This window comes from Elgaria multicarinata, chromosome 11 (genome assembly GCF_023053635.1).
Source record: "Elgaria multicarinata webbii isolate HBS135686 ecotype San Diego chromosome 11, rElgMul1.1.pri, whole genome shotgun sequence".
Lineage (NCBI taxonomy): Eukaryota > Metazoa > Chordata > Lepidosauria > Squamata > Anguidae > Elgaria > Elgaria multicarinata.
This window is the reverse complement of record NC_086181.1, coordinates 32862886-32880029: the sequence shown is the minus strand read 5'-3', so window position 1 is coordinate 32880029 and position 17144 is coordinate 32862886. Positions and strand designations below refer to the sequence as shown.

The following is a 17144-nucleotide window of genomic DNA, read 5'->3' as shown; positions in this document are numbered from 1 at the left end:
CTGGATTGGGACAACAGGCTATTTCCTCTGTCCTTGAAACGTCCTTGACTTGGTTTCTGTTAATTTACCACCAGCTGGAGAACTTTTTTTAAAAAACAAACAAACAAACAAACACCTCTCTTTAGCCCATCCTTCCTCAACTTAGCATCCTCCAAATGTGTTGGAATACAACTCCCATCTTCCCTAACCTAGTGACCTTCAGATGCAGAGTTCCAAATCGAGGAAGGCTGCTTTAGCTTTGAATTGGGGAATCCCTGTTGATCTTAGCAGGAATCCTCTGGTCTCTATGGTAACGGGGAGGGGAAGAATCAAAGTTCTCCTCCGCCCCCCCCGCCCCTGCCCACGATGTCCGCCCCCACCCTTGCCAAGCTCTGTACAGACATCAAGGCTGTGTGGGTCTGGCGTGAGCGTCTCCTGCAGGCTGCCAGGCACACAGTAACGGGCAGAACCTGGGAGACAAGTAAGGGGGCTCTAGAGGACTTACCTTGCCAGTCTATTAACCCTTCCCTGCCCTCTCCAGTTTAGTAATTCAAGATGCCTCACCAATACCCAGCCTTGACCCCTGAGCAGAAGAAGGAGTTGGCGGAGATTGCCCACCGTATTGTGGCCAAAGGCAAAGGCATCCTTGCTGCTGATGAATCCACTGGTAAGAAAGGCAGGCGGAGAGGGAGGGTGAGGGGACGGAAGGACAAGGCATTGGAACTGTAAAGGGGCTGTGTGTCTTGTGCCTCCATTTCACTATTGACGCCCATCTGCTTTGTCCTCTTCTCTGCCTCCTAGGCAGCATTGCCAAGCGCCTCCAGTCCATCGGCGCTGAGAATACCGAAGAGAACCGCCGCTTCTACAGGCAGCTGCTGTTCACTGCAGATGAACGTGTCAACCCTTGCATTGGTGGAGTTATCCTCTTCCATGAGACCATGTACCAAAAGGCTGATGATGGACGCCAGTTCACCCAGGTCATTAAGGACAAGGGTGCCGTTGTTGGCATCAAGGTAAGCAGTATACGTGACGACTCTTGACATCTCAGTTGCCACCGTATTCCTTGCCTCGGAACCTGGCCTGTCCCTGGTGATACACGTTCTGGTGAATCTGTATTCTGATGATACATGTTCAGGAAGGCTACATGACCTTGTACAATATGACACAGGGCAAGAAAAGGGGGGCCTTATTCTATAGAATTAGTTTGGAGGTCTGGGAAGATCAAAATTTAAGGGCTGTTTTCCCCTTTCCTGATCTATTCATAATAGGGCTTTTACCCAATTGAATTAAACCTTAGTTGAACCTTAGTTTACCCAATTGAATGAAACCTTAGTTAAAACTGTTGGGTTTTAATTGATCAATTTGCATATGAATAAACTAATTGTGAAGAAAAACCATACTGTTCTTGTATTTAAATAATGCCCACACATGTCACTGCAGGCACTTGTCTGGGAAGGGAAGAATGCCTCTTCTAATATGACACCTGCCATTTTGGGAAGTAGTCATATCAAAAATGATTTTGTTCTTTGCCTGACTTTTGTAGGTAGGCATCTTTTTAATAAACCAGTGTACTGACTTTTTGATGTGCTTGATGGGAAAGTAATGTTAAGGGGGGCATCCAAAACACATTATCACAGTAAGACCTTTATTAGGCCACCCTCAGCTGGCACAAGATACTGGGCTGGTTCACACGATCAAAACAAGCCACAGTGGCTTGTTGTGAGAGCGGTGCGTGCCGGCTGTGATTTGCATAATCACCACTTGGCAGTGGCTTACTGTCATCCAAACCTGGGCAGCACAGGTTTTTTTTTGAGGATCAACCCTCCAACAGCCATGCAGATCGGGTTCAGATAACTCAACAAGCCACAGCTGGACAGTGATTGTGCAATCAAATCTAAGCCATGGTGGCTTGTTTTGATCATGTGAATCGGGTCTCTGTGTAAGTTCTGCAGAACTCTTCATTAGACGAATGGTAAATAAAACAACTCAAAAAGGAGCGGGGAGGGAGGAAGTAGCTGGTCTTCAAGCTATGGCGTCTGCATTTAGTTAGCCTTCGCCAGCCTGGTGCCCTCCAGAAGTTTTCGACTATAACTCCCAGGTTTCCAGATCATTGGCCATGTTGACTGGGGCTGATGGGAGTTGAAGTCCAAAACAACTGGAGGGCCCCAGGTTAGGGAAGCCTGGTTTATAGTCTTAAAATGGGAAGTGGGAGGAGGCTGCAGATATTCAAATGAAGATGGAGGCTTTGGGACTAGAGCAGAGGGTTCATAGCATATGTGCAGTAACACCTTTATACTCTTTTCACCTGGATTAACTATATCCTCCTTTTCAAAACTCCCCCACTGCTAGGGATTGGAATTTATTTATTTATTTATTTATTACATTTTTATACCGCCCAATAGCCGAAGCTCCCAATAGCCGTGGGAATCCCACGGAAGGAGGGAGAGGAGATTAAAGAAAAAACTGAGGGGTAAATGAATTAGCCTGCTTATGAACTAGAGGAACTTTCGGGACTGGGTAGATTAGTGAGTTAATACTGAGAGCCAGTATTTATTTTTTAAATGACTTTTGCGCTAAGGACTTCATAACAGACTTGATGTGTGGCTCAGTGGGAAGAAATGCTTCAGGGGGGAAAAGCCATCGGTTTGACCGGCTTTCCTCTTCCTTTTGCTCCTTGCAGGTTGACAAAGGTGTTGTGCCTCTTGCTGGGACTAATGGAGAGACCACCACCCAGGGTGAGTGTGGGGCTGGGATGGGGAGAAGTTCGCCGTGGATGATGATGATGATAATAATTAAGAAATAATAAGACAAACCTGGAGCTAGGTAACACTTGGGACTGCAGTGTGCTGGGTCCTTAACCACTGCTTAACCCGTGCAGGTCTGGATGGCTTGTCTGAACGTTGTGCCCAGTACAAGAAGGATGGTGCTGACTTTGCTAAGTGGCGCTGCGTCCTGAAGATCACTCCAACCACCCCATCCCACCTGGCCATCATTGAGAATGCCAACGTGCTCGCCCGTTATGCCAGCATCTGCCAGCAGGTGAGTGCCAAGCGGCGTTGGGGAAAGGGGGACCCTTCTTAACTGCACAGCGGCTGCTTCCCTGATACGTTGCAGCGGCCGCCTGTGTTGCTATGGGAGCCTTTTATTGGGGCTTCAGGGTAATGACAGAGCTGTATGGGAGAGGGCTGTAGTTTCATGGTGAGCACCTGCTTTGCATGCAGAAGGCCTAGGTTGGATTCCTGGCATCTCCCAGTAGGGCTGGGGAAAATCCGTCTGCAACCCTGGAGAGCCACTGCCAGTCAGTGACCACAAATCTAAGCTAGATGGATCAGTGGTCCCATTCAGAAGAAGGCAGGTTCCTACGAGCACACACATTGCTTGCAGAAGAGCTCAGGAGCAATCTCCAATTAAAGGCTTTCCAGTGGCAGACCCAACCCGCCAAGAGTATACAGCAATGGTCTGACTCTGAGTAACGCAGCTCTTTAAATATGTGTCACAGTTCGGTTGCAGGATGTGCAAGTCTCAAGATGGTAGTGTTGAAAAAGCTCTTTTGTCGTCTTCACAGAAGACTGCTCTGGGAAATTTCCCAAGGACAGCGAGTGTCCTCCTTTTGCCAATGGGTGGAGTCAGTCTTATGTATCTGTAGTACCCCCGTGCCACGACAAGAGGGCACCAAGTAATTTAGTAAATTAGGGCATGTGGTTGCAAGGTTTCCCCACCAGATGGAATTTCCAGCCACAATGAACCAGGAAGAAGTTAGAGGTGTCCCTGGAGGCTGGTGACTCCGATGTGAGTGGGGCGGTAAATCCGCTCCAGGTTTTAGTCAGAACCTTGGATAGCTCCTTTAGAGTTATGACAAACCTGGAGCGGATTCACTGCCTCGCTCATATTGGAGCCACCAGCCTCTGTTGGATGTACTTAGGAGCAGGTGGGAATGCCTTGTGGCTGTCTTAAATCCTCCTTGTTGGAGGAATTATCATTTTAGCTTTCAGGTACATGTTTTTCTTTCAACTTCTTGTGGTGTTGTGGTTAGAGTGTTGGACTGGGATTCTGGAGTCCCGAGTTCTAGTCCCCACTAGGCCATGAAGCTCACTGGGTGACTTTAGGCCAGTCACTGACTCTCAACCTACCTCACAGGGCTGTTGTGAAGATATAAAGGACAGGAGGAATAGGACCCTGTAAGCTGCCTTGGGTTCCTTGCAAGAGGAAAAAAGGCAGAATATTAATGTAATAATAAATTTCATTTCATTGTCTGCTCTGTTATTTATTTGGTATTCTAACCATTCACCCGCTTGTCTCTCTCTAACCCCAGAACGGGATTGTTCCTATTGTGGAGCCTGAAATCCTCCCTGACGGTGACCACGATCTCAAACGCTGCCAATACGTGACAGAGAAGGTGAGAGAGGTGGTGGGAGGAGTTTTGCTTAAAAGGGGCTTTAACATACAGAGGTGCAATCTCGGTCAGAGGGTGGACTTTCTATCTCCAGGGTTTGAATGGAAAGTTAGGATCCTGACACAATTTCCAAGCCTTGACTTCTGCCCCCTTCTGTCCTGGACAGGTTCTGGCTGCTGTGTACAAGGCCTTGAGCGACCACCACATTTACCTGGAGGGGAGCCTGCTCAAGCCAAACATGGTGACACCTGGCCACGCCTGCACCCAGAAATACTCTGCTGAGGAAATCGCCATGGCAACTGTTACTGCCCTGCGCCGCACCGTGCCCCCAGCTGTGACTGGTAAGAAAAGGGGACCTAAAAGTACCCATTTCCTCCTTGCCCCCTTATAAATGTGTGAACTTGTAGACTCATGCTCTTCTTTGGCAACATGGTAAAACCCTCTGATGTTTTTGGGCAAACTCCCCCCTCCCCCCATCTTAGCCAATGGTCAGGAAACCTTTGTAGTCCAAAAAAGCTGTAAGACACTAGGTTGGGGGAAAGCTGACTTGGAAACTGCCCCTGCATGACTGTTGCTGGTATGTGTAATGAAGTGGAAGGGTTTTCTTGCTGGTTTGCATATGCTGCGGTCATGTCCGCATCTGGTCAAAGAATCTACTCCAACCTTGCTTTTCCCTGGCACTACCAACTGCCTGCCTGGAGGATTTCCTATGTTTGGAATATCACCCCCACCTCACCTACTTTAAAAACCTTGTACCCTGGTTGCACTCCACCCACTTAGCTGGAACTGTTTCCTGGAGGGCTGGGGTGGTGATTCAGGAGACAAAAGGAGGGGCAAGGAGAACTTAACCTCTGTTCCTAATCTTTTCCACTATTACACTCCTCCAGTGGAAACTCTTCCTCCCCCCTCTCTCCCCTCCCCCTGCCTTCTCTAGATCTTAAATCCACTCCATCTCTTCTGGCAGACTGCTAATTCTTGTCTTCTGTCCCAGGCATCACCTTCCTGTCTGGTGGCCAGAGTGAGGAAGAGGCCTCCATCAACCTGAACGCCATCAACACGTGCCCCCTGCACAGGCCATGGGCCATGACCTTCTCCTATGGCCGTGCCCTGCAAGCTTCTGCCCTCAAGGCCTGGGGTGGCAAGAAAGAGAACCTCAAGAATGCTCAGGAGGAATACATCAAGCGTGCTTTGGTAGGTCTTGCCCAGGTTTCTCTACCTAGCAGTGGAATCTAGCAGATCAGAGCCAAGGAGCTGGGTATTCAAAGAGAGGGCAGGAGGGTGGGTGTGTGATTCAGCTCTCAAAAAGCAATCCTCGTTGGGAGACCCTCAGAGGCTTTAACAAGACTTTTATTACTAGAAAGTGGACTAAACACAACAGATCTGGCTGGGTGGAAAACCAGAAAGACAAAACCATTTTGGTGGGGGACATTGTGTGTGTGCCTTAAGTCACACACACATGACATGGGCCTCCCAAGTTCTGTTCCTCCAGCTCTTTGGGGAAAGAGGATGGTTGAGTGAATGGGAGGAGGTTTTGCACTTGCCAGCCCCAGTTTCAGGGGAGAGTGGTGTAGGGAACCAAGGCTCCTTGGTTCTCTGTCCTGGCAGAGGACAGGAGTTCAGTGCATTAGGAGAGGGCAGGGGGAAACTCAAGCTCCCCGTTTCTACTGTGGGTCTCTGTGAACCATTTCAGCTTGGCAGGAGGGTGTGGGGAATACGATATTTGCCTTTTCTTTCTTTTCAGATAAAACCAATCCCAACTCTTTTTCTCCCCCTTCTTATAGGCCAACAGCCTTGCTTGCCAGGGCAAATACGTTGCATCTGGCAAAGGTGGAGCTGCTGCAACTGAATCCCTCTTCGTATCCAACCATGCTTATTAAAATCAGAGGCCTGGTTGCATTGTCTGCTCTCGTTGTTACATTGTGCCTGAGCTACTGTGGCGTCTTATTGTTCATTTTCCACCCATTCCCCTCCCCTGCCTTTCCTGCCAACTTCTCTTGTAAGGGGAAGGTGTGAACCTTTGCCCTTGCCTGGAAAGAACCCAGAAGTCTTGGCTTGTTCCTTTCTCTAACGTACTCCCACCACCACCTCCTTTGTATACCTCTGTACGTGATGTCCAGCTTCTCCTTCTGGTGACCGACAACACTCCTGGTCCGTGGCCAAAACACCGAAATGTCTCCGGAGCTGGGACACCTGACTCGCGGACCTCTAGAAATAAAGAGTATCTATTTAAACATTGCAAGTGCCTCTGTCTTGTCTTGTTCCTCCAAAGACCTTCAGCCTTGGATCACTGGTGGGGAATGAGGGTGAACTGTCTAGTTGTTGGTGAACTCCATCAGTTCTAGCTGGCTTAGCCAATGGTGAGGGGTGATGATGGGAGTTGCTATCCAACGACATCTGAGGACCACATCTTCCCTATCTCTGCCTTAGATGTAAGGTGTCATCTGCTCCTATGCTGAGACCCCCATCGTAACTCCTTAAGCTCCAAACTCTTCCAAAAACGCAAGATGCTGCCTTCTGCTGAAGGACGAATGGTTCATCTTGACCATTATTGTCAATGGTAGCTGCTAGTAGCTCTCCAGGGCCTTGCATAGATGTTTCTCCTTACCTTGCTCTGTGAGAGCCTCTACTGAGTGGTGCTCAAGGCGTGGACGTATACAGAGCTATGATCCTTCCCCTTAAAGAACCAAAGATGTCCTGCATCTTCCCCGTTTTTAAGAAAAATAGTGGTGAAGACTGGCACATAGGCCATGGCAGGGAACCTTGAGGTCCTGCCTGTTTGGTCCTCCCCTAGAAAGATTGGCTAGAGCAGAGGTAGGCAACTTTTTTGGCCCATAGGCACATTTGGCAATTTGAGAAACTGTTCTGGGTGCCACCACAAAATGGCTGCCATGGGGAGGCACTGCTAATCACAGAGGACCAGTAACTTGTCCAAAAGACTCAGTTCAAGGCAGAGGTGCGGACTGAACCTTAACACACTAAACAGCTACTTTGAAACCATTTTTTTAGCACTGACAGAAACCTATTTTACAGAAGTCAAACTTCCCCCACCCAGCCTCTGGCAGCCAACTCATCCCCCCCCCCATTTTCTCTCTCAAGGTGGCTCACCACCCGTAGATGTATGCTCTTCCTCCCCCAGCCAACTATCCTCACAGCATGCACACACCTGCCCCATTTCTTCTTATTTCAAGCACCTGAGAAACCACTCTTGCTTTTTCTTTAAGGATGCCTCCAAAATTCCCCTGTAAATCCTTTGTTCCTCTCTCACACACACATGCAGCCCCCATCCATTCAAGCACAGATGCACATAACCCCTCCCAAACCTTCAGGTTGCTCTGAGCTGGTTCTCCCAGCCCCCGCTAGCTTCCCTGACCACCCCGACCAGCTGACTTACTGCTACTCTTCCTAACCCTCTCCTGCATTGCTCTCCGTACTCACCTCCCACCCACCCCCGCTTACCATATAGAAGTGAAAAGATTCCCTTTATCTTTTCCCTCTTTTTCTTTATGTCTGGGCATAAGCATCAGCCACCCACCATCTTCATTTCGTAAGAATGTCTCTGAGGTCCACATGTGGCCAGAGGCAGTCGTGGGAAATGAAGAGGGCAGTGACTAGAGGCTCTCACTTTGCTTTGAAGTGATCCTAGCTGCAGGGAATAATTTTTTAAAGTTGCGGGTGGTGGTGGTAGTGCACCTTGGCAGGCACCAAAAAAGGTGCCCAAGGGCATATTGGTTCCTGCAGGTACCATATTGCCTGCCTACCTCTGGGCCAGAGGCCTGCAGGACGGGAACACCACGTTCATCAGGAATTGGCGAATGAACTACAAGAAACTGAGGCATCTCTTGCAGCACACTTCAGCTGCCTTTGCACCAAATGGAACACCTCCAGTTTCCAATGAAATAGAGCAGAGGTGTTGAATCTCAGCTTGAGACTCAAATCCATTTATGAGACGTTCTTGGGGACCACATTCCAATAGTGGGTGTGGCCAAAATACAAGCATATTATAGTTTAAAACTATTATTGCCAGTAACTAAGCTTTAGAAGCATTTCAACCTTTCATAGGGAAAAATAGTGCAAAAGCTGGAAAACCATGACTTAAGTACTGATGGCTAGTCCCAATGGAAACAGGATCTATGAGATGTATTTCAGTGGATTAATAAAAAGTTTGCATGATATATTGGTCTGTTGAGCTACTGTCTTGCCACACGTATATCTCTTAGGTTTTGAAAGTCATTTGTTGTACATAGCACATAATAGGGGATCAGTCGTAAATTTTGGCCAGCTTGAATAAACAGACTGAATCAGGCCCTCAATTCATTGAGAAATATCTCACATTCCAGTCACAGCAATATGAGGGAGGCTGTTCTCACTTTCCTAAGTGTGGGAAAGCGTATTTTGAGTGGCATTGGCTGTAGGGTGACCATATGAAAAGGAGGACAGGGCTCCTGTATCTTTAACAGTTGCACAGAAAAGGGAATTTCAGCAGGTGTCATTTGTATATATGGAGAACCTGGTGAAATTCCCTCTTCATCACAACAGTTAAAGCTGCAGGAGCTATACTAGAGTGAAAAGAGGGCAGGGCACTTACAGCTTTAACTGTTGTGATGAAGAGGAAATTCCACCAGGTTCTTCATATATACAGAAGGCACTCTGCACAATACAATCCGAATTCCTCATGTCCATAGGAATATTGAATGTTGTCGTATATGGGCTCAGACAATTGGTCCTGATGAGAAACAGGGTATGAGGCAGTGATCTTTTCCACCCCTGCCTGCAGACACCAGTGACTGAACCCGGACCCCTTGGCAATGGCATGTAAAGTATGTGGTCTTCCACTGAACTTCCATTTTGCTATCATGCATGTGCAAATTGCCATTTCTGCGCTTTTCTCCTTCCCTACAGGGCACGTCCCTTCACCTCCCAACCCGATCAGAAATAAGAATGTGAAAGGGAAATAGCGTTATTCTCAGAAAGCTTCAGAGTGGGTCCCTTTTGAAGGCCTTTACAAATTTATCGACGCCTCACGTGTGTCTACTACTCACTTATTACTAATCTCCATTTCCACCCTCCCCCAGTCCATGAGGGATTTTTCCCCACATGATGCAATCTCTCCCTTTAACTAAGATCCAATAATTTAGGCCCATAGAAATGAAACAAAAGGCCACCTTTGGGCCCATTTCCGGTTGCTTCTTCCGCCCATACTATTACGTCACATCCGTGCCAATGTCCTCTGTCGTCCCCATTAGAAGTCTCCGGGCGTATTTGCGTTCCATATTCCGTTGCTACGCATAAACACAACATATGCTATTGTTGTATATTACACAAAATTATGTATATATATATAAATATGGGGAAAGGGTTTAAAAGGAATCAGACACGATACCAGAAATGATGGAAGCATAAGGACGGAAACAGTCGGGAAGAAATTTTAAGTCACACATTTTATTTTAATATTTATTTCGATGGCAGCGTAGGGACGGAAATAGGGTCGAGAAGCCTTTTTAAGTAACGTATTTTATTCTTTAAAAACGTGTTACTTAAAAAGGCTTCCGGCTTTGTTTCCGTCATTTCCGGCACCGGGTCCACTTCCTTTTAAACTCCTTCCCCACGGGAAGCTCTTTAAAAAAATAAAATGTATGTCACTTCCTCCGAGCCAAGGTTCTTCCCCTTCAGAGGAATAAGGAAAAGGTCGCCCCACCGGCGGTCTTCCTCCGAGAAGGAAGCGGAAGTGACGTCCGGTACTCAGTAGTTAGTGGGAGAGCCGGAAAGAGAGAGGGGGAAGGGCCGGGCCCGGGAGCCGGAGGGAGCCGCGGAGCAGCCGCCACCGTCGCCGCCGCTGCTACCGGGTCCCCAGGTACGCGGGCAGGCTCTCTGGGCGCATGCGCGGGGGGCAGCCTTCTCCTTTGGGTCCGCTCGCTCCTCGTGCTAGGGGCCGGGGCGCCTGGGAAAGTTGGTTGCTATAGAGACAGGAGTTCAGTAGGGCCAGGGGAGAGGAGGGCTGTCAATGTGGGGCGGAGGACGGAGAGCTCTTGGCGGTTTCCCAGTAGGGCAGCAGCGAGGGCTGTGAGAAGCCTTCGGTGGAGGGATGGGGGGTGGGGAGGCTGGTGTTCAGGGTCGGGGTGCCCCGTGAGAGAAAGGGGGTTCCCCACAAGTTCAAGGAAAGGGCAGCTTTCCCGAAAGAAGGCTTTTAATACTGGCCTGCTGGTATAAAGGTTCTGGAGGGACCAAAACGGACAGCAGCTCACTTCTAGATTTCATGTGGGTTCACTTGATTTATTCTTTTAGGTTTTCCTGGGCAGGTTCAGAGGATGTGGGCTCATTCCGTTGCTTAGGGAGGTGATGATCATAGAAGCAACGAGGGTTTGCCTTTAGCGCTATGATGGGTATCTGCTGAGAAGGCCTACTGGGGGAAATGGATGCTCAGGTGTTGCTATGGAAACAGGAAGGAGTTGGTCAGCTTCTTTTGGTTCTTTGGCATAAGTTTGTCTCTCCTTTCCCCCAGCCACCCCATTTCCTTATCATTCCTTTTCTTAGTTCAAGATATTATTGGTAGATGCTATCAGCTGATGAAGCAGAAGCCTGGATTTTGGGATGGGATGATTAGGCTGTTGTAGGTTCCTACTAGTGGTGAATATAAATGGAGAGGAGGAAAAAGGAGGGCTTTTCCTAGGCCTAGAGGATAACCTGCTCATTCTGTTAGTGTTGAGTATTGGGATGCCATATTACAGTTTTACTCTTCTCTCTCTCCCCCCACCCCCACCCCACCCAGCCTGTAACACAAGTAACATTGATGGAAGTTCTTTGAGCATGCAGAGTGATGATAATTGCTTTTATAGCAAGGCATTCTTTGTCCATTCCTAACAGATAATCTCAATCAAATTCAGCCTTCCCGGATCTGGTGCCCTCCAGATGTATTGGATTACAACTCCCACCATCCAGCATGGCATGCTGGTTGGGGGTGATGAGAGCTGTAATCTAGCACCAGGTTGAAGGAGGCTGTTGACCTAACTGAACTGGATATAGCTGCATTAGGGACTCCTTGTAGAATGATACAAAGGACAAAGTGTAGATGGGACACAATTTGCAGGAACCTTAGAAATCGCTGTAGGAGACTACCTCTGATACCAATAATCCCATATAACAGGTACTGCCTACTTTGGCTCTATAGAAAGCATGGCCTTTTTCTGGCTCCAAGCCGCAGAGCAGACTTTAAATAATCCAGTGGGAGGATATGAAGACATCATATATCCTGAGTTTCTTTCATGTTTTTATATAGGCTGCTTGAGTGGGTTTCACTACAGCATATAAAGTGACTCCTAGAATTGCCAACTGCTTCACAACTGTGGAGAAGGTATAAGGGGATCACAGTATCGATTGTTGGGTTCTATGTCTCTTGATATTCCTTTTGTTTCTTCTTAGTGATCAGGGAATAGTGTAATCCTAATCATAGGATTGGGGCCCCTCCTATCCTTTGGCTTTTATCCTCATCCTTCTGATGGAGAGATTTTTGGGGAGGTGTCTTTCATACAGTCATCAGAATTGTTTGCCTTGATCAGAACTTTATTAAATTTTAACTGACCGCAGTTTACACTTTTTGGGGGGGGGGGGGCATCACCCTGGAATCGTTTTGATGAAAGGCAATTTAGGAATAGTTTTTAACAATAAATTGGTATTCCTACAGGGGGCAAGATGGCTGAAATCAGCGATCTTGACCGTCAGATTGAACAATTGCGGCGCTGTGAGCTCATCAAAGAGAGCGAGGTCAAAGCCCTCTGTGCCAAGGCCAGGTGAGTGTTGGCACGCATCTTTAGGAAGTGATGTTCTGAGAATGTGACATGCAGCTGATTATAGTGAAGAGTGGATGAGTGTGACACATCTCCTTCTCTCAACAGAGAGATCTTGGTGGAAGAAAGCAATGTCCAGAGAGTAGATTCTCCAGTAACAGTGAGTTAGGGTTTGGGGGAATGTTCAGGGGTATTTTGAAACTGGCCTGATGATAGTAGCAGTCATGTGAACTCTTTTATTTTTCCTAATCCCTGATGCATCTTTCTTAACAGGTTTGTGGGGATATCCATGGCCAGTTCTATGACCTTAAAGAGCTCTTCAGGGTGAGTATCGCCACACATCCAATTCCACAATGGCATTCTGGAGCTTTCGAGCTCTTGTGGGCAATTTCTTAATGTACTCTTTGTCTTCCTGCTACAGGTGGGAGGTGATGTGCCTGAGACCAACTATCTTTTCATGGGAGATTTTGTCGACCGTGGCTTCTATAGTGTCGAAACATTCTTGCTGCTGCTGGCACTCAAGGTTAGGAGGTTCCTTGATAAATTCAAGAATACTGAATGTTAGCTTTCCTTACTGTACTTGCATAGACTCTCTATACATTTCAAGTGCCAGGAGTTCCAGGCGATAACTTTTCCTGTCTGTAGTCTTAACCTGGTTCAATACTCTTCTTACAGGTCCGCTACCCTGATCGGATCACCTTGATCCGTGGCAACCATGAGAGCAGACAAATCACCCAGGTATATGGGTTCTACGATGAGTGCCTGAGGAAATACGGCTCTGTCACCGTGTGGCGCTACTGCACTGAGATCTTCGACTACCTCAGCCTCTCTGCCATCATTGATGGCAAGGTGAATGTTTGTAGAGAGTGCATTTGTGTGTGTGTGTGTGTGTGTGAGGGAGTATTTTTTTGTATAGCAACATCATTGTGCGTTACAGAGTACAAGGGAACAGGACCATGCTCCAAGGAACTTATAAGGAACCATTTGGTTGTCGGGAATGGGAGTTGAGTTCAATGGTTAAAATAAAGTGGCTCACAGGGTTAAGTGATTGGAGAGGAGGAACAGTTGCCTACAGGTGTTGTTCGGCCCTAGCACTTTGTTCTGCAGCTTTCTGAATGCATATATGCTCCTTTTCTGTTGCAGATTTTTTGTGTCCATGGTGGTTTATCCCCATCCATCCAGACGCTGGACCAGATCCGAACGATAGATCGCAAACAGGAGGTTCCCCATGATGGTCCCATGTGCGATCTTCTTTGGTCTGACCCTGAAGGTATAGCTATGAGTGCAGTGGTGTGTGGGTGTGCTCTCTCACTATATTATTATTATTAGTAGTAGTATCCCTTCTTTTGCCCAATACTGGGCCTCACTTCTACTATATATGGTATTGGATATAGTAGTGTTATTGTTTTGTTCCAGAAAAACTTTAGTGTGGCTGCATTGGGACCAGGATATAGCAGTATGGGTAAAAGTGTGTGATGCCCTTAATTTAGACTTAAAATTGTACTGGACCCCTCTCCAATTGTGATCAGTTACTGTGAATCACTGATTCTGTACTCAAGAGAGACTACAAGGGTATTATGAAGTTCTGAGTACACTCTGATGGTCATCTAATGAATCTGTCTTGGTTTTTTAGTCCTCAGTCTCGTGAGAATATGGACAGGGCTTTGATTATTAGAGGGTAGAGAACCATATAGCCTTTATGGCATGGGTGTTGTACCTTGTGCAGCCTAAGGGCTGAATTCTATTATGTTGCAGTGGCCTGGAAATTGCCAAATGATCAGTGGTTGGGGGAAAGGGGTTGGGCGGGGCCAGAAGAAGGAGCCATGGCCATCTGGGGAGCCCTGGATGGCAGGATGGGGGACCCCAGGCGGGGCAGATTTGACCCCTGGGCCTAAGATTCTGCACCCCTGCTTTATGGCTTTAATGCCCAGTCTGTGGCCCAGTGAGCTAAAGAAACAGCAGAGCAGCCTTCCCCGGCCTGGTGCCCTCCAAATGTTTTTGGCTTCATCTCCCATCAGCCTTAGCCAGCATTGCCATTGGTAGGACTGCTGAGACTTGTAGTACAACACATCTTGAGGGCCCTAAGTTGGGGAAACCTGCGAGAACTCTGGGTCTCCCACTAAAGGAGATCCAGGTGTTTTGTGCCCTTCTCCTCCTCTCCCTGCTCCCAAGTTCTTGTTTAAAGGAGTTGGTTGGCAAAGGGGGAAATAGAGCAGCCCTTTGTAGTGGTTGTTGGGAGGGGCTTTCTCCAAAATCCTACCAGTCTAGATTACACCTCTCACGCCCTTTGCCAGCTGCTGATCAGCTTTGCCCTGCAAGCTCATCAAACGCAGGTGCCTTCTTCTGGTTTGTGCCTGGCACTTGGTTTCCTTTGTGTCATCTTTATGGTTCTGCCTTTGCAGACACTACAGGCTGGGGTGTGAGCCCCCGAGGTGCTGGCTACTTGTTCGGCAGTGACGTGGTGGCGCAATTCAACGCAGCAAATGACATTGACATGATTTGTCGGGCGCACCAGCTGGTCATGGAAGGGTACAAGTGGCATTTCAATGAGACAGTGCTTACAGTGTGGTCGGCTCCCAACTACTGCTACCGGTGAGGAGACGGAGGGGCGTGGGTGTAGGAAGAGTGGGTAGATATGGCTAGCCTCCAGCTGTGTCGGCTGTATAAGGGAATCCCAGAGGGCCAGGAAGCTTTTAAGCTGATGGGTTACATGGAGGTGTGGGAGTGACAAAATCCGGACGCCCCATTTTGATACCTTTCCTCCATATGCAGCTGTGGAAATGTGGCAGCCATTTTGGAACTGGACGAACACCTTCAGAAGGAATTTATCATCTTTGAAGCAGCCCCTCAAGAAACTCGGGGCATCCCATCTAAGAAGCCTGTTGCGGACTACTTCCTGTGAATGCCTCTCCCATCTCCCCCATATGTGCCGCTTCTGTTTTCTATCCTGGCTGGGGTGGGCAGCCTTTTTTCAAGTTTTGGCAGGGTTCAGGTCTCTTCTCCCCCCCTTTCCCCCTCCTCTTTCCCAATAAATTCTCAATTCTGGACCCCTTAGACTGAATTAGCCATCTTTTTCCACACTACTGAATCCTAGCCAATCCCCTTATGATAACTTCAGGGCTGCCCTAACTTGTATCCTCCACCTAAAATGTTTCTTGGGACTTTTGGTCGGATCACCCCATGCAGAAACTGAGAGAAGCTGTAGGGTTCTCTGATTTCAGAGAGGAGTGACTGACAGCTTCCTTGCCCAGCTCTCTGACTCATCTCCAGTGCTTCTCTACACTCTAGAAGAACTGGAAATTATTAGTAGAGAATGTATCTGACAGAGAATTGGACTTGGAAATAAAGAGAAATCAGTGGCCAAGAAATATCTGAAGCTGGTAGGACTAAATCTCTTTACTAGTTTCCTGCTCTTATGCCACTTAGTTACTTCCTGGTTTATCTCTTTTCTGGGTCAGCTGATCTTGGAACTCTTACTCTTTTCGTGCCATTCCATAACATTTAGGCAGAGAAACAGGAAGTGCTTTAAACCTTGCTGTGCCTGGTTGCTGGAAGACCTGGAACACTGATTTCTTGGCACTTCAGTGTTTTGTCTGCTTAAACTACATGGAATACATTGATCTAGATTCGGAATTGGTTCCTCTGTCTGCTGCCACCTCTTGTTCCCAGTTTTTGGCCAGTGGAAGATTAGACCCAGTTTTTGGCCAGTGGAAGATTAGACTCACCCAAGTTATTGTACCAGAAACTCCTGACCTTTCAAAAAGTAGTAGTCCTTTGGGTCACTGGAGGATCCACCTGCTATATGGAATCCATTTAACTCTGGGGATGGATTTATTGAATCTTTTATTGGCAGATTTTTATCCTGGTACTTCTCCTTCCTGCCCCTCTTCTCCCTGCGTGGGGAGACTGGGACCACATCACGTTAACTAATTTGACCAATGGGGCATGTCCTCTGTCTCCCTCCCTCTGGTATCCTGCCCACTGTGGGGTGGTGTATCCAAATCCCATCCACTCCCAGGGTCAAAATTCCCCATCCCTTTTCCTTTATTCTTGTGAAGGAATACTTGGTCCAGATACCTATTTAGAGTTAGGGGAGGGAGGAACTTCCTGTCACTTTTCTTACGTTTAGGAGGGACTTTCCCCTCCATCTCCCATGATGTGTCTCTTGCTCTAATTTTATTTTGTTTTCATTTTTTTTCCTATTTACAACTTTTAGATAAAAAATTCTAATAAAACTAAGAAAAAATTGACATTCTGTGCATTGCATATTTCTACTGGTTTTATGAGCGGAGTGCATGTTGAGTGCTGCAGAAATGTCTGTTCTAATCTGCATAGATGTCTTCCCCACTACCCTTGTCAGTCCTTGTTGCATCCTTAAACAATATGGTTCTTGCTAAGAGATGGGGACTAGTTCTGCAAGGGAAGGCTTCCATCTCCTATACTAGCTGTTAACTGATGAAATGTATGAGAATCTTAATGGCCTTAAATCATGCCAGGTGCAATCTATGTCTGCTGGGGAACTTGGTGTCTAAAGAATTATATGACAATCTTTTTAATAAGTAAGTTTATATGCTGCAGCAGCTACACATCACCACAATCATTGCTGCGTCCAATTTAAAAATCAGCTGCTGTGCAAATGTAACAGAACTCCTGCTCTAACGTATTTCAAGCTGTCTTGGCATGATATAGTAAATGAATTGCTGTGGCCTCCTCAAGCGTAAATAAAACCAGGCTGCTTAGTAGAAATTGTTTTCCTACAGAGGAAGAAACTGAAGCATAAACCTATGCTAGAACACAAGTTTACTTACATATGTCATGAAAGGAGACAAACTTACTGTATGTTAAGGAATTTAATTATAAGATAAGTACGATACAAACAAGTTTACCCCTTCCCTAAATGGACAGAAAGGAAGAGAGAAACATCAAAAACATTATGAACAACAACAACAAAAGAATCAAATACCTGGGAGACAGGATTCCAGGTCCCGAGG

At 47.2% G+C, this 17144-nt stretch overlaps 2 protein-coding genes across 3 annotated transcripts; both read left to right on the top strand.

Moving 5' to 3' along the window:
• Positions 1-500: 500 nt before the first annotated feature.
• Positions 501-6611, top strand: ALDOA (aldolase, fructose-bisphosphate A). The gene is made up of 8 exons (XM_063138225.1): positions 501-646; positions 781-992; positions 2660-2714; positions 2858-3018; positions 4292-4375; positions 4539-4713; positions 5364-5563; positions 6154-6611. The coding sequence occupies exons 1-8, from the start codon at positions 535-537 to the stop codon at positions 6247-6249; spliced, it is 1095 nt and encodes a 364-aa protein (XP_062994295.1). The 5' UTR covers positions 501-534; the 3' UTR covers positions 6250-6611.
• A 3441-nt stretch (positions 6612-10052) lies between these two features.
• PPP4C (protein phosphatase 4 catalytic subunit) lies at positions 10053-16403 on the top strand. Of its 2 annotated transcripts, none has more exons than XM_063136480.1 (9): positions 10053-10223; positions 12051-12156; positions 12262-12313; positions 12427-12477; positions 12575-12676; positions 12829-13002; positions 13297-13423; positions 14556-14745; positions 14926-16403. In XM_063136480.1, exons 2-9 carry the CDS (start codon positions 12059-12061, stop codon positions 15053-15055), a joined length of 924 nt encoding a protein of 307 aa, XP_062992550.1. In that variant the 5' UTR covers positions 10053-10223; positions 12051-12058; the 3' UTR covers positions 15056-16403. The 2 variants fall into 2 exon arrangements, with proteins under 2 accessions (XP_062992550.1, XP_062992551.1); XM_063136481.1 differs by having other exon boundaries at positions 10133-10231.
• Positions 16404-17144: the final 741 nt, after the last annotated feature.